The 14,258-nt window shown below is 57.1% G+C and overlaps 2 protein-coding genes across 5 annotated transcripts in view; one reads left to right on the top strand and one right to left on the bottom strand.

Moving 5' to 3' along the window:
* Window position 1: 1 nt before the first annotated feature.
* CHADL (chondroadherin like) overlaps window positions 2-14,258 on the top strand; it is a 15,641-nt gene continuing 1,384 nt past the window's right edge. For 2 of the 3 annotated variants that reach the window (XM_082351423.1, XM_082351422.1), the window contains exons 1-5: window positions 2-4,568; window positions 6,099-6,267; window positions 6,827-8,518; window positions 9,022-9,188; window positions 9,831-10,029. In XM_082351423.1, the coding sequence (XP_082207549.1) occupies window positions 4,426-4,568; window positions 6,099-6,267; window positions 6,827-8,518; window positions 9,022-9,188; window positions 9,831-10,029 (2,370 nt within the window). In that variant the 5' untranslated portion in view covers window positions 2-4,425. Of the gene's footprint in view, window positions 4,569-6,098; window positions 6,268-6,826; window positions 8,519-9,021; window positions 9,189-9,830; window positions 13,448-14,258 lie in introns of those variants that run through there. The other variant, XM_082351421.1, reaches the window with a different exon arrangement.
* The window catches only part of L3MBTL2 (L3MBTL histone methyl-lysine binding protein 2), an 18,050-nt gene continuing 16,283 nt past the window's right edge, over window positions 12,492-14,258 (bottom strand). For both annotated transcript variants that reach the window (XM_082351425.1, XM_082351426.1), the window contains exon 17: window positions 12,492-14,233. In XM_082351425.1, coding sequence (XP_082207551.1) covers window positions 14,121-14,233 — 113 coding nt within the window. In that variant the 3' untranslated portion in view covers window positions 12,492-14,120. The remainder of the gene's footprint in view (window positions 14,234-14,258) is intronic.

Here is a 14,258-nt window from a genome sequence, read left to right as displayed (position 1 = left end):
CATCTTGCGGAAGAGCTGCCAGGCCAGCCCTGTGTCATGACCTGGGGCGGACCTGGATGCTTCCTCTGTTGTGGGCATGCCGGCTCCCCTCGGACAGCTGGGCGGGTGGTACCCAGGAGGGGCAGCGACTCATAGGGGTCGGGGAGGGTGGCAGGACTCCTGCTCCGGGCAGGGGAGGATCTGAGTTGGGGCCTGTCTCACCTGCCTGGCCCTACTTCACCCTTTACCCGACCTCTGGGCTACCTACCGCTCCACTGGCCCCTTTATTGCTCCATTGGTGGGCCTGGCTGAGCTGGACGGTGTCCAGAGTTTGCCACAGGCCCTGCTGGCTGCACAGGCAGGGGCCCTTGGGCCTGCCTGGGAAGCCGCCACGGGGCCCAGAGTGGAGGGCACCTCCCCTCCGGCTGCCACAACGGTGTGAGGATAGCCCAGCACTTCTTACTGCTCCTCCTAGACAGCAGGCACAGGAACAGAGAGGTCCCTCTGACGTTTTTTAGGGGGCAGGGTGTCTTTATTGGCCACGGACTACTCAAGCAACATCTTTCTAGGCCGGGTGGCAGAAGCGATGCCCAGGCCCTTGCCCTCCCCTCCTCCCAGGTGATAAGGCAGGTGGAGGTCCGACCAACTCCACCCCCATCTCCTTGCCTGGCCCTGTTTTGAGCTCTGGGGCTGCAGGTGCAGCCCTTGGGGAGCTCCCAGTCTGATGCAGGAGACCATGTGTGGCCCAGAGTGGGGACTGTGGGCAGTGAGGTCAGAGAAGCCTTCAAGAGTTAGGGGTGCAAGAGCTGAGTCTTGAGGTTCAAACAGGACTTTTCACAGGTGATATCTGAGAGACGGAGAAACTGCAGCTTGGAGCTGAATAGGGGTCTGTCCAAGGTTTTCTGGCCTGGGTGTTCCTTCCCTCCAGGCCACCCAGGGCTGGCCCTTGTTCCTTCCTAGCTAATGCGGGCCCAAGCTTCAGATCAGACTGAGAGGAGCAGCACAGATCTCGTTTACTTAACCTCGCAACAGGTCGGCAGTGCCTGACTCCTGGGACCCAGGGACTGAGGAGGGTGCCCCGCCCCTGCTCAGCCCTTCAGAGCAGCTCCAGGTGCAGGGAAGGGCCTGGGGGCCTCTACTTGCTGCTTACTGAGAAAGGGAATTTCCCCCCAGACTCAAACGCCAACCCTAAGATTACACAGGCTCCAGGTCCCTGAGCACCATGATTTGGGGTCTGCAAGATCACAGATGCCTTTGCCTGGGCAGCCTGTGACCCCCACATACGAAGGGCCTGCTCAGCACCAGGCTGTTCCCACTAAAAGGAGCTCAGCTATGGGCCAGGAGCTCACAAACTATCAATTCCATTCTAAAAGCTCAGACTGGAAAACCCCCAGGAAGCATGGCCGAAGGCACTCCTAGCAGCACTGTTTAATGGCAGGAGCCTAGAAGCGACTCACAGGCACATCAGGAAACTGGATCAGGAGCAAAGCTGCACAACGTAATGTTACACAGCAGTGAAAACGCATCCACCACGGCTCGGCACGCACCGGGCACGCCATGGATGGATCGGTAGCGACGTCGAGCCAAGAAAATCTAACGCCCTTAGTTCAAAAGCCAGTAAACGGAACATGTGTTTGGGCACGTGTATGCGTGTGACAAACCCAGCTTTCAGGATAGGAGTTAGTCTGGGGAGGGCAGGGGACAGGACGGGGCGGAAGCACAGTTAGGCCACTGTCGTGCCCCAAGATTCGAAGTGATCCAAATCCATTTGCCTAAGGAGCCGTATTTTTTAAAGGAAAATTAAACACAGGAGAGCATTTTTTGACACAAAAAGCACAAGCCATAAGAAAATTTGCCTATTTCAAAATAAAAAGTGAAAAACAATGACCAAAAATACCATAAAAGTTAACAGACAAGGTGAGAGAATAGAAAGACACTGCAACATATATAACAAGGATTCATGTTGAGAATATACATCCAGTTGAAAATTGGGCAAAGGGTATAAACAGGCAGTTCACAGAAGAGGAGACCTGAAGAGCAAAAGGAAATTATGTTCGGGCTTCCCTGGTGGCACAATGGTTAAGAATCTGCCTGCCAATACAAGGGACACGGGTTCGAGCCCTGGCCCGGGAAGATCCCACATGCCGCAGAGCAACTAAGCCCATGCGCCACAACTACTGAGCCTGAGCTCTAGAGCCCGCAAGCCACAGCTACTGAGCCTATGTGCCACAACTACTGAAGCCTGTGCGCCTAGAGCCCGTGCTCCACAACAAGAGAAGCCACCGCAAAGAGAAGCTCGCGCACCACACCGCAACGAAGAGTAGCCCCCGCTCACCACAACTAGAGATAACCCGTGCACAGCAACGAAGACCCAACACAGCCAAAAATAAATTAATTAAAAAAAAAATTATGTTCAACTTTACTGGAAAATAAGGAAATGTGAAATACAACCACAGATAATACCATTTCAGACCAGACTGGCAAATACGATTAAAAGAGGTGACACCAGGAAAGAGGTGAATCTGGCACATCTTACATATTGCTGGAGGGATGTCAAACTAATAAAAGCCACTTTAGACAGCAATTTGGCAGATACTGAGAAAGCTGAAAATGCATGTAGCCCATGACCCCAAATTCCATTTCTAAGGATCTACTTGAGAGAAACTTGTATGTGTGCACAAGGAGACGAGTAAAACGTACAACGGCAGCCTGATGACGGATACCAGAAAATTAAGAAATAACCAAGTGTCCCTAAGTGGAATAGTTAGATTATGGCACATGCATGCAGTGAGATCATATGTAGCAGTTAAAATGAATAAACCGGATGCAGAAGCTACCTGTATCCACTGAGTAAATCTTCAAAAAACACTGCTGAGTGAAAGAAACAAGTTTGCAAAACAATATGCACTGTTTAATACATTTAAAACATTTAATGCCTTATATTGTAAAATTATACTACTTCATGAAAGCAGTTGCCTCTGGGTAGAAAGGGAGGAGAGAGAATGAGACAGTACACCTCCTTATTACCTGCGTCTGGGGCAGATTGCGCTTCTGCCTCTGTCCCATGCCGCTGTTGTGGAATATTTATAGAAGGGAATGCTGGAATGCTATATAAAAATGAATGAATTTTTATAATATGCACCACAGGTGAATCTCACTGAAATAATACTGATTAAAAAAAGCCAGACATAAAAGGATACACACTGGGGACTTCCCTGGTGGTCCAGTGGTTAAGAATCCACCTTCCAATGCCGGGGACGCAGGGTTTGATCCCTGGTCAGGGAACTAAGATCCCACATGCCTCGGGGCAACTAAGCCCGCATGCCGCAACTACTGAGCACGCACGCTCTGGAGCCCGCGTGCTGCAACTAGACAGAAGACCACGTGCTGCAACGAAGATCCCGTGTGCTGCAACTAAGACCCGACGCAGCCAAATAAATAAACAAATATGGGGGGGGGGGAAAGAAAGGATGCACACTGTGCAATACTGTTGATAGAATTTGCTGAGTGAAATAAAGCACATGCAGAAGTCTGTGTGTGAGGACTTCCCTGGTGGTCCAGTGGTTAAGACTCTGCGTTCCCAATACAGGGGGCCTGGGTTTGATCCCTGGTCAGGGAACTAGATCCCACATGCCGCAACTAGGACCCGGCGCAGCCAAATAAATGTTAATAAAAAGTCTGTGTGTGGTGTGACACTATTTCTTGTTTTTTTTTTTTTTTTTTAAAAAGCCAAAAAACAGTAATGAAAGCTGCATTTCCACCAGAAACACAGATCTAAAATATCATAGGATCTGAAAAATCATAGCATACATAAAGGTTTTAAACATTTGCTATAGTCTAGACAAACTATTTCATTTTTTAAAAAAATGCACATCCCCAGGAAGATAAGTATTTAGGTATTCTTTGCAACACTGTAATAACAAAAAATTAGAGGCAACCTAAACGTCCAAGATTAATGAATAAGTTGATACACTTATACAGTGAAATACTATACAAGTCAAAATGAATGAGTATAACTAAGAAGAATCAACTTAGATAGTTCCCTGATGTTGAGTGAAAAAAAAACAAATTTGCAGAATAATTTAGGTACAGCGTTAAACAATGTACATAAATGTATTATAAGCACAAACAGGGCAGAGTTAACTGTTCTTGAGCACCTACGATGTGCCAAGTGCCTACCTTAACCCCCAGAGCAACCCTATGAGCTAGTTACTAATACTCTGTCTTCTCACAGAGTAGGAAACTGAGGCTCGGTGAGGTGCAGCCCTGCCCAGGGACACAGCCGGAGGAAGCCTAGGTCTGGGACCCACTGGCCAGCCCCTTGAGGCCCCTCCCTGCTTGGCCGGTCCGGGGACTCGGGTCTCCGGCCTGGGCCAGGATTCTGAGCAAGAGGCCCTGCAACTTCAGCCGCTGCTCCCGCCATGCCCGCCCCTCCCTCACCTCACAATGCCTCCCATTCAGCCCTGTCCCCGCTGCCAGGTCTGCGGGCTGGGAGGGGGGCTCCTGCTGGCGTCCAGGCAGGGACCGTTGCCAGCCTTCCCCTGTGCTGCATTTCCAGGCTGGACTGGCCGTGCGATCAGCATGGCGGGGTGAGTCTTTGGGCCCTGCGGTGGCAAGGGGGATCAAAGAAGCTGAGTGGCTACAGGCAAGCCCCTGCCCCTCTCTGGGCCTCTCAGGGGCTGCAGGACAGGGGCTCTGGGATCTCCCGGGGCAGAGATTCTCCAAGGGTGTCTCCGAAATGGGTTCCGAGGAAGACGGTGAATGTGGCCGCTCCCAGGAGCTCCCCTGGGCTAGTCCTCCAGGAGCCTGTCTGAGCGCTAGGCAGGCCTGAGGCCTGGATGCTTGTCCTTCAGGGATCTGTCCCCACACCCCACACCCCCCGACCTGCCCTGAGCCTCAGCCTCACTACAGCTCTACAGGATGCCACCAGCCCCAAGGCCGGGCTGGACCCTGGGACCCCAAGGAAACTGAAAACCGCATGGTGACAGCCAATCCAGTGAGTGGAAATAGGGGAGGCTCAGGGTGGGAGTCAGCCCAGGGATCAGGAAGGATTGCTCAGAGAGCTGAGGACAGAGGGAAAAGCTGGTGAGGCAGAGAGGAGGGAGCTGCTTTGCGTGCTGATGGTGGGGGAGCCCAGGGTGACACTGAAGGATCTGAGCAGGTACCAGTTGGGGAATGAGGAGTCAGGATTTCCCAGCAAAGGCAGTGAGGAGAGGCTGGAGGGTTTTCAGCCGGGGGTGTCAGGGCCCGTCTGTATCTTGGAAAGTTCCCTTTGGTTGTTGGTGGTGAGCGGAAGTCGGGAAGCCAGGAGTGCCACCGTGGCACGGTCGTCCCTGTGTTGAGGCAGGCGGTAGTTGTGAGGTAAAGGGGTCCAGCTGGGTATTGGGTAGACGGGGAGTGGATGGACGGACAGGAAAGTGGACAGACCTTGCCCAAAGCACAGCCCCAAGGCCATACCCGCAGTTCCCCCCATCCCTGTCCAGGCCAGCGGGGTGGCACTAAGATGAAGAGAGGACAACAGACGAATAAACAGGAGAGAAGTCGGAGCCACCTGCTTGCCTGTCAGAGTGGCTCTGACCAGCCATTAAGGCTCCTCAGGGCTCTCGGATCCCATGACACCTGGTCCCCCAAGTCGTGCCTCACAACTTGGGCTAGCCCTGGGTCCTCCCCTCCGGCTGCCAGGCTGTCTTCTCGAGGTGGGTGCCATCATGCTCCCTGCCACCGTGGTGCTGATGCCACCTCTGTCTGAGGAACGGCTGATTCTCTCTCCACCGCCAACCTCACCCTGGGAGGACACACCTCCCCCTGGACCCGGGGGCCTCTGCACAGCCTGGGCACACCGCTGAACTGCATTCGGCAAGGCCTCACTGAGCCACTGGGCAGACAATCAAAGGGACTTGCCAGGTCGCCTTTCTGAGCCTGTTTCCTCTGGTGTAAAACAGGGATAACAATGCAATCTCTGCTCTGTGGAGGGGTTGGAGGCTCAGGGTAATGACAGCTTCCCCAGGGCCAAAGGAGGAAGACATCTGAGGGGCTCTGGGACAAGAGCTGGGGCTCAGTGAGTGGACAGTGTGGGACCCTTGCTCCTGTGAACACCTGACCCTTCTTCTCTCTGCCAGGCCCCAGAGTGTCTCCGTGGTGCTGCTGCTTCCTCTGCTGCTGCCACTGGGGCCAACCTGGCATGCAGCTGCCCAGCGCTGCCCACAGACCTGCATCTGCGACAATTCCAGGCGGCATGTTGCCTGCCGGCACCAGAACCTCACCGAGGTGCCGAATGCCATCCCTGAGGTCAGCAGGGCAAGATGGGGTGGGGAGGACAGCAGGAGGAGCCTGGGCTGGCACCAGTGGATCTGCCATTGCCAGGCTGGGAGGCCTTGGCAAGTCACTTTTCCTCTCTGAGCCTCAGTCTTCACATCTGTAAAATGGGAATGATAATAACCAACAACAGGGAGACATCTATTTAAAATGCTATGCAACTGGAACAAGTTAGGTAACCTATATAGATACAGCATTGAGTTAATTACAGGCCTTGTGGCACAGAACTGGGGATATACTGGACTAAGGTATGGTCTCTGTCCTATGGAGTCAAGACCTAGAGGAGAAGAGTGAAAGTAAAGGGGCAGTGACAATTCAATGTGAAAAGTGCTAGAGTAGCGGATACCCAGGCAGCTGGGGAGGAAGGCTTCCAGGAGGAGGTGTCAGGGAGCAGGATGAAGAGAATGAAGGAAACGTGAGGGGGAAGAGAGTGTTCCAGGTGAGGGAACAGCACGTGCAAAGGCCAGGGTTAGCAAGGGGCACAGGCCGTGGTCCTGGTGCCGCTCAGCCTCCCCTACCTCTCCCTGCTCAGCTGACCCAGCGGCTGGACCTCCAGGGCAACATGCTGAAGCTGATCCCCCCAGCTGCCTTCCGGGACCTGCCTTACCTGACACACCTGGACCTGCGGCACTGCCAGGTGGAGCTGGTGGCCGAGGGTGCCTTCCGAGGCCTGGGTCGCCTGCTCCTCCTCAACCTGGCCTCCAACCGCCTGAACGCGCTGCCCCAGGAGGCGCTGGACGGGCTAGGCTCGCTGCGGCGGCTGGAGCTGGAGGGGAACCTGCTGGAGGAGCTGCGGCCGGGGACGTTCGGGGCGCTGGGCGCGCTGGCCACGCTGAATCTGGCCCACAACGCCCTCGTCTACCTGCCTGCCATGGCCTTCCAGGGGCTGGTGCGCGCCCGCTGGCTGCAGCTGTCCCACAACGCGCTCAGCGTGCTGGCCCCCGACGCCCTGGCCGGCCTGCCCGCCCTGCGCCGGCTCAGCCTGCACCACAATGAGCTGCAGTCCCTGCCCGGGGCGACCTTGTCCCAGGCCCGCGGCCTGGCCCGCCTCGAGCTGGGCCACAACCCCTTCACCTACACGAGCGAGGAGGACGGGCTGGTGCTGCCCGGCCTGCGGGAGCTGAGGCTGGACCACGGGGCCCTGCAGGCCCTGGACCCCAGGGCCTTTGCCCACTGCCCCCGCCTGCACACCCTGGACCTCCGTGGGAACCAGCTGGATGCCCTGCAGCCGCTGCAGGGCCCGGGGCAGCTGCGCCGGCTGCGGCTGCAGGGGAACCCGCTGCGCTGCGACTGCCGGGCTCGGCCCCTGCTCCAGTGGCTGGCGCGGGCGCGCGTGCGCTCGGACGGCGCGTGCGGGGGGCCACGGCGCCTGCGCGGCGAGGCCCTGGACGCCCTGCGGCCCTCGGACCTGCGCTGCCCCCGAGCCGGGGCGGAGGAGGAAGAGGAGGAGGTGGCGGCCGCGCCCCGTGCCCCTGCCGGCACCTCCAAGGAGAAGGCTGGGGAGGCCGGGCCCTGCCCGCGCGCCTGCGTGTGCGCCCCTGAGTCCCGGCACAGCAGCTGTGAGGGCCGCGGCCTGCAGTTCGTGCCCCGCGGCTTCCCCAACGACACCCAGCTCCTGGACCTGAGGCAGAACCACTTCCCCTTGGTGCCCCGAGAGGCCTTCCCGGGCCTGGGCCAGCTGGTGTCGCTGCACCTGCAGCGCTGCGGCATCACGGAGCTGGAGGCAGGCGCCCTGGCGGGGCTGGGCAGCCTGCTCTACCTCTACCTCTCGGACAACATGCTCTCCAGCCTCAGCGCCGCCTCCCTCGAAGGGGCGCCCTGCCTGGGCTACCTGTACCTGGAGCGCAACCGCTTTCTGCAGGTGCCAGGGGCCGCCCTGCGTGCCCTGCCCAGCCTCTTCTCCCTGCACTTGCAGGACAACGCTCTGGACCGCCTGGCACTGGGGGACCTGGCAGGCGTGCGGGCCTTGCGCTGGCTCTACCTGAGCGGGAACCGCATCACCGAAGTGTCCCCCGGGGCACTGGGCCCCGCTCAGGAGCTGGAGAAGCTGCACCTGGACAGGAATGAGCTGCGAGAGGTGCCCACGGCGGCCCTGGAGGGGCTGCCTGCCCTCCTGGAGCTGCAGCTCTCGGGGAACCCGCTCAGGGCACTGCGAGATGGGGCCTTCTGGCCCGTGGGCCGCTCGCTGCAACACCTTTTCCTGAACAGCAGTGGCCTGGAGCAGGTGGGCACAGGGGGACCAGGGGTGAGGGGAGGCAGCACGAGGCTCTACGCAGCTTGCGTTCACTCAACAAACACTGCCGCCCCTGCAGTGCCAGGCCCGAGGCCGGGCGTGGGGTCCCTGAGATGAGCCCGACCCTGCGCCTGCCCCAGGGAGCTCAGGTGTGGGCCACAGACCAGGAGGAATGCTGTGCCACACGGAGGGGCTTGACAGGGAGGGCATTGCCGAGGCCTGGAGGAGGGAGGAACGTGGATCCGTGGGGTCACCTACTGTTGCACACTTTGTGGGCAGAGCTTTGCCTTTATGTGGGGGTCCAGGCACAGCAGAAAGAACCATGGACTGGGGGTCTACGTGACTTGCAAAGGGCACGTGCTTTGGCATCAACCTGGGTTTCCGCCCCAGCACTGCCCTCCCTGCCCATCTTGGGAGCGTGAGGCTCCCTGCCAGGCTTGGGGGTGGGACAGGCCTGGCAGGAGCTCACACCAGGGCCTGGCGCCTTCTTGCAGATTTCTCCCGGGGCCTTCTCGGGCCTGGGGCCCCGGCTCCAGAGCCTACATCTGCAAAAGAATCAGCTGCAGGCCCTGCCCGCCCTGCCTGGTCTCAGCCAGCTTGAGCTCATCGACCTCAGCGGCAATCCCTTCCACTGTGACTGCCAGCTGCTCCCACTTCACAGGTAAGCACCCCCAACTGAACCCCCCAGCTGCTCTCAGTCAAGCCCTGGTGCCATCTGAGCACCTTTGGTGGGGGAGGATCCTGCCAGGGCCAGCTACCCTTCCTGGGGGAGCCAAACATCCACGGGGCTTGGGTGGGCTTCTCTGAGCCTCTGTTCCCTCATCTATAAAGTGGGAATGAAATCTGCCCAGCCTAGTGGGGTGGGACCTAGTAAATGTGTGTGAGCACTTTACGTCATGGCCTAAGAAAGCAACAAGAACCGTGGAGTCTGGTGACCTGGGCTCAGATCCACCTCTGTGACTGACCATCTACCTTTGAGGCGTGTGGCCTCTCTGTGCCGGTTCCTTATCTGGAAAGGGGATGATAGCGATTGCATCCACCTGGTGGTGGTGGTAAGAATTACATTAAATTAGATAGCTTATGTAGATTGCTTTGAACAGCGTCGTCTGGGTCTTCAGCCCGCTGTAACTGTTTATTACTGGCCCCCTGTTACAGGGAGGGGATTGAAGGTTGAAGTGACTTGCTCAGGGTCACATAATTGGTGAGTGGCCGAGTCCCACTGCCCCCAAATCATTGAGGACCTCTGCGCTCTCCTCAGGAAAGCTCAGCATAGCAGCTTCCCCGAACCCCCTCTTCTCCTCAGGTGGCTCACTGGGCTGAACCTGCGCGTGGGGGCCACCTGTGCCGCCCCTCCCAGTGCCCGTGGCCAGAGGGTGAAGGCTGCAGCTGCTGTCTTTGAAGCCTGCCCGGGCTGGGCTGCCAGGAAGGCCAATTGGACGCCGGCCCCCAGGCCTAGTGCCCGGAGGACCCCCATGCGGGGAGGACGGCAGGGAGCGAACAAGGTTGGCCGGGGGCAGGTGCAGGGAGGCCTCGCTGGGTGGGTCAGGTTTTAAAGCCCCTGGGGTAGGAGGGGTCTGACTTGTCTTGGTCCCAATTTCATGAGGTTCTAGATCTGGGCAATGACCCTGTTGCTTCCGTTCAAAAATGTCTATCCCCCTCTCCTTACCTCCTCCACCTCTGGGCTAAGCCGAGTGGGTTTGTAAGGAAATGACTGCCCGCTATTTCATCCCACGGGACAATGGCCTTTCCGGTTAAGCTGCAGCATCCCAGGACCCTAGGTATCCATGAGAAGAACCCCACAGTGACTGTTACTGCTGGATCGCTGTTGATTCAGCCCATTCCCACCTGATCTTGGGGGCTCGCTCATCCCTGGGGCGGGAAGAGCAGGAGTGCAGGTGTGTGGTTGGTGCCACGGGTCGGACTCCATCACCCCCTTGACGTTAACGTTTGCTGTCCGGACAAACCCATTCACACTGGAACGCTCAGTTGTAGCAAAATCTCGCAGCTTCAGAGAAGAGTGGGCAGGACATGGGCACCCCTCCACGTGGGGACCCGTGCTGGGTGGTGAGGGGACGTAGGGGAGGCAGACCTTAGAGGGAAGCCGTGACCAGAACAAGGGGTGCTCTGGGAAGGAGGGGAGAGGGCTCTGCCTGCCTCTGGACCTGCAGCTTGAAGAGTTGGGGCACTTGGAGACCATCAGATGGTGTTTGTATTAGTTCCCTAGGGGTGCAGTACCACAAACTACCACAAGCTGGGTGGCTCAGAACCACAGAAATGTATTGTCTCACTGATGTGGAGGTTAGAAGCCTGGAATCAAAGTGCTGGCGGGGCTGTGCTTCCTCTGAGGCCTTGAGGGGAGGGTCCTTCCGTGCCCCGTCCAGCCTCCGCGGGCCCCAGATGTTCCTTGGCTGTGGCAGCACAACCCCCGTCCCTGCCTCCACCGTCGCATGATGTCTTCCCGTGTCTCTCCACATCGTCTTCCTGATGCATGTGTCCAAATTACCCCTTTTTATGAGGACACGAGTCATTAGATCAGGGCCCACCCTAATGACCCCATTTTAACTGGATCACCTCTGTGAAGACCCTATTTCGAAATAAGGCCTCATTCTGAGGTGTATCTTCTTTGTGGGGACTTAATTCAACCCGAAACAGTGTTCGTTGTGGAGGTTGGCTGGGAGTGAGGAAGAACCCCTAAAAAGACCCCAGGCTGAAGGTGAGCATTCGGCCTTAGAAGGGAGACCTGGAACCAGGGTCAATGGCGGCGGCCGTACTCAGCGAACGCTTGGGCGGCACTTTCTGCCGGGAGTTGTGCTGATGAACAGCACCGGCGTGGATGCTGAGCTTGACTCGGGAGCAGCAGCCCTGCCGGGTTCACCTCCAGGTCAGGACTCTCATTAAAAGACCCCCACGCCAATCCCACATTGTGTAGCTGCGACAGGAATGGGGCCTCGCGGGCCACCCCATCCAACCACCCTTTCTGACATGGAGATATGCCACCAAACGGGCTTTTTCTTTTTACTTTGTTGAAGGTGGCAGCTTCCTCCCAGGAATACCAAGGCATCGAAGAAGGATAAGGGCCCTGAGCCCTGGCAGGGTGTTCTGGGCTGGGGGGCTTGCCTGGCCGAAGGCACCTGGCAGACGAGCCTGGGTTTACTCCCACTGCTGTCATTTAACAGTTGTCAAGCCACCAAGTTACTGAACTTTAACGAGTCCTCTTTCTCTTATGTGTAAAATGAAGTCAGCGTGTCCTCACAGGATTACTGTGAAGATGAAGCTGTGTGAACGCCTGTAAACTAGTGCCTGGCATATGAGGCTATCACAAATGGTAGTTCCCTTGCTTCCCAGCCCTCAAGCAGAGCTGAGGGTCCAGATGGGGTGACAGTAAAGGAAGGTGCAGGGGGCTTCCTCCGATGTTTGCACGTGGCCTAATCTGCACCAGGGAGCTGCTGCGGGCTGTCAAGCAGTGAGAGCAGGGAGTGGAAGTGGTTCTGTTCTTTAGGATATTTCCCAGCCATCATGTGGCCCCGCTGCTGTGAGACTTCGAGACCTTTAGTTCCATCCAAGGGCAATTGAGGAACAAGGTTCATTCTGTGCCTTGAGCTATTATGTCCCAGAGGTCAACACTTCCATCTGTGACAAATTAACCTCTAGGTCCCAGCAACACGTTATGTATGTACACTTTGTCACATACTTGCTGAGGGCACCTTTGTGCCAGGCACGAGGGGCACACGAGACTTGGGCTTGGGCTTTCTGGAACCTGTGGTTTTGGGAGAATGGCTGAAACATAAATAAGGAGAATATAGCATGTTGTTGCTATGGAGACGGGGAGCTCTGGAGATGACAGATGACACTCACGGTTCTGCACTCTTCATGTGTGAACTCACCCAGTTTTCGTAACTGACACCGTTGGGTGGCGTATCAGAATGCACTCTCGCTTAAGGAACAGGACGCTGACAAATTGGACTTCAGCAAGAAAGGGATTCAATGGTCTCATGCAAGTTAAGTATGGGAGGCCAGTCCAGGCCGGACCGGCAGCTAATCTTGCCCTCCAGCTCTGCCTGTCGTGCTCATGGCACCTGTAGGCTTCACTTCTCCATTCAGGAAGAAACAGCTGAAGGCCAAAATGCCATGCAAGTCCTGTTGTCCTAGAAGCTCTTCAGTCAGAACTGGATCCATAAGGGCAAGGGCATCGGGGATGATGAACTATTCTCAGCTGCGCAGTTTACCCTCAACAAAGGCAGAGCTGAAGTGCACACACATGCCACCTTCCTCCCCTGGGGGCTGATGCCACTGACTGACCCGTCACCACTCAAGTCTGGTGTGTGTGGGATGGGGGTGGGGTCAGGTACGGCCCCTCTGTCCTGGGACCTGTCCCGTCCTTGGTCGTCACTGTGTTCCACATCTAGTCATGTTTTGGGGAATTCAGGCTGCAAGAGGGTGCTTTCTGGGCCTGGTTTCTATACCGTGTGGGCCTGCAGAGGGCCTTTAGAAAGGGAGAAAGGATCAAGTTCTCTTTGAACTGACAGGAAGTCAGCTCCCCTTGGGCTGGTCACCCCATCTCTGGGATGACACCCAACAGCTGGGTCCTGAGCACACCCATGGTCAGCACCCCATCTGGCAAGCACCCGACAGTCCAGGGAGCCAGATTCCCACCCGGCACAGCTGCAGCCCTTAAAGGGGCGACACAGGGACCCACCCTGCTGTGCTGTCTCTACCCAAACATGTAGAAGGAAAGAAAAGGGCTGAGGACAGCGCCTGCCATCACCTTAGGTTCCAGGAAGAGGGTCTCTTGAAGAGAGGATGGATCAGAGGGAGGAGACAGTTTCAAAGGAGACTAACTGGGAAAAAAAAAAAAGCTGAAATTTGGGCAGATGCTAGATGAACTTCTAGAAGGTACTCTAGAGAGAAGGGGATTCAAAACATGTTACGGAGTTAAGGACATGAACAGTGAGGAAAACGAGCCAGGAAGAGTGTCCCTTCCTCCAGGAGCTCCTCCAGGGCCACCTCAGCCAGCAGGGCTGACCGCCCCACTCTGTCGTGGCCCTGTGACTTTCCGGCAAGGCCAGACCCGTCCCTGGTTAACAGGGGAATGAAAAGGACAGGTCCTAGCCCCGCTGGGCTCCAGAGCAGGTTAAGTTCAATGCTGGTGGCAGCCTCCCTCTCAGGGGATGTGTGTGCTCGTACACACACACACACACACACACACACACGCACGCTGAGCTCATTCCCCCACCAACCAACTTGTCCTCCAGTGTGCGGCCCCTCACCCCTGGCAGTTGAGGGACGTGGTGGGTGTGGATGGAGGCTGGTAAGAACTTCGGTAACTCCAGCTGGAGAGGGAGCTGCTCACAGGGGAGTCTGCGGGTCTCAGCAGCCCTAGTCGCGCCGGCCGTGCCCAGGATGGGGCAGAGGCGACAGGGCGGGTCTGGGAGACCCTGGGTGTTCGTTCACTGCCCAGCGCCCACAGCACCAGGCGGCGGCATTCACGCAGAAAGGCTCAGTCTCCAGAGTCAAGTGGGGTGGAGGGGTGCTGGCAGTCGAGGCACCCTGGGCTGGCTGCCAGCTGGGCGGCCGGGCGGGCAGCGAGGAAGTCTCAGTCATCTGTCTCCTGTTTGATGTTCTCGATGGGAACGGGCAGCTCTGGACTCGCGGCCTTGTCAGGCGTAGCCACGTCGAGATGCTCTTCCTTTACCCGCACGGTAATGACTGAGGAGGAAGAGAGGTGGGGGGC

Source organism: Balaenoptera borealis, assembly GCF_965194805.1.
Source record: "Balaenoptera borealis genome assembly, chromosome: 13".
NCBI lineage: Eukaryota > Metazoa > Chordata > Mammalia > Artiodactyla > Balaenopteridae > Balaenoptera > Balaenoptera borealis.
Note: the sequence above shows the minus strand (reverse complement) of the source record. Positions and strands in the feature narration are given on the sequence as shown.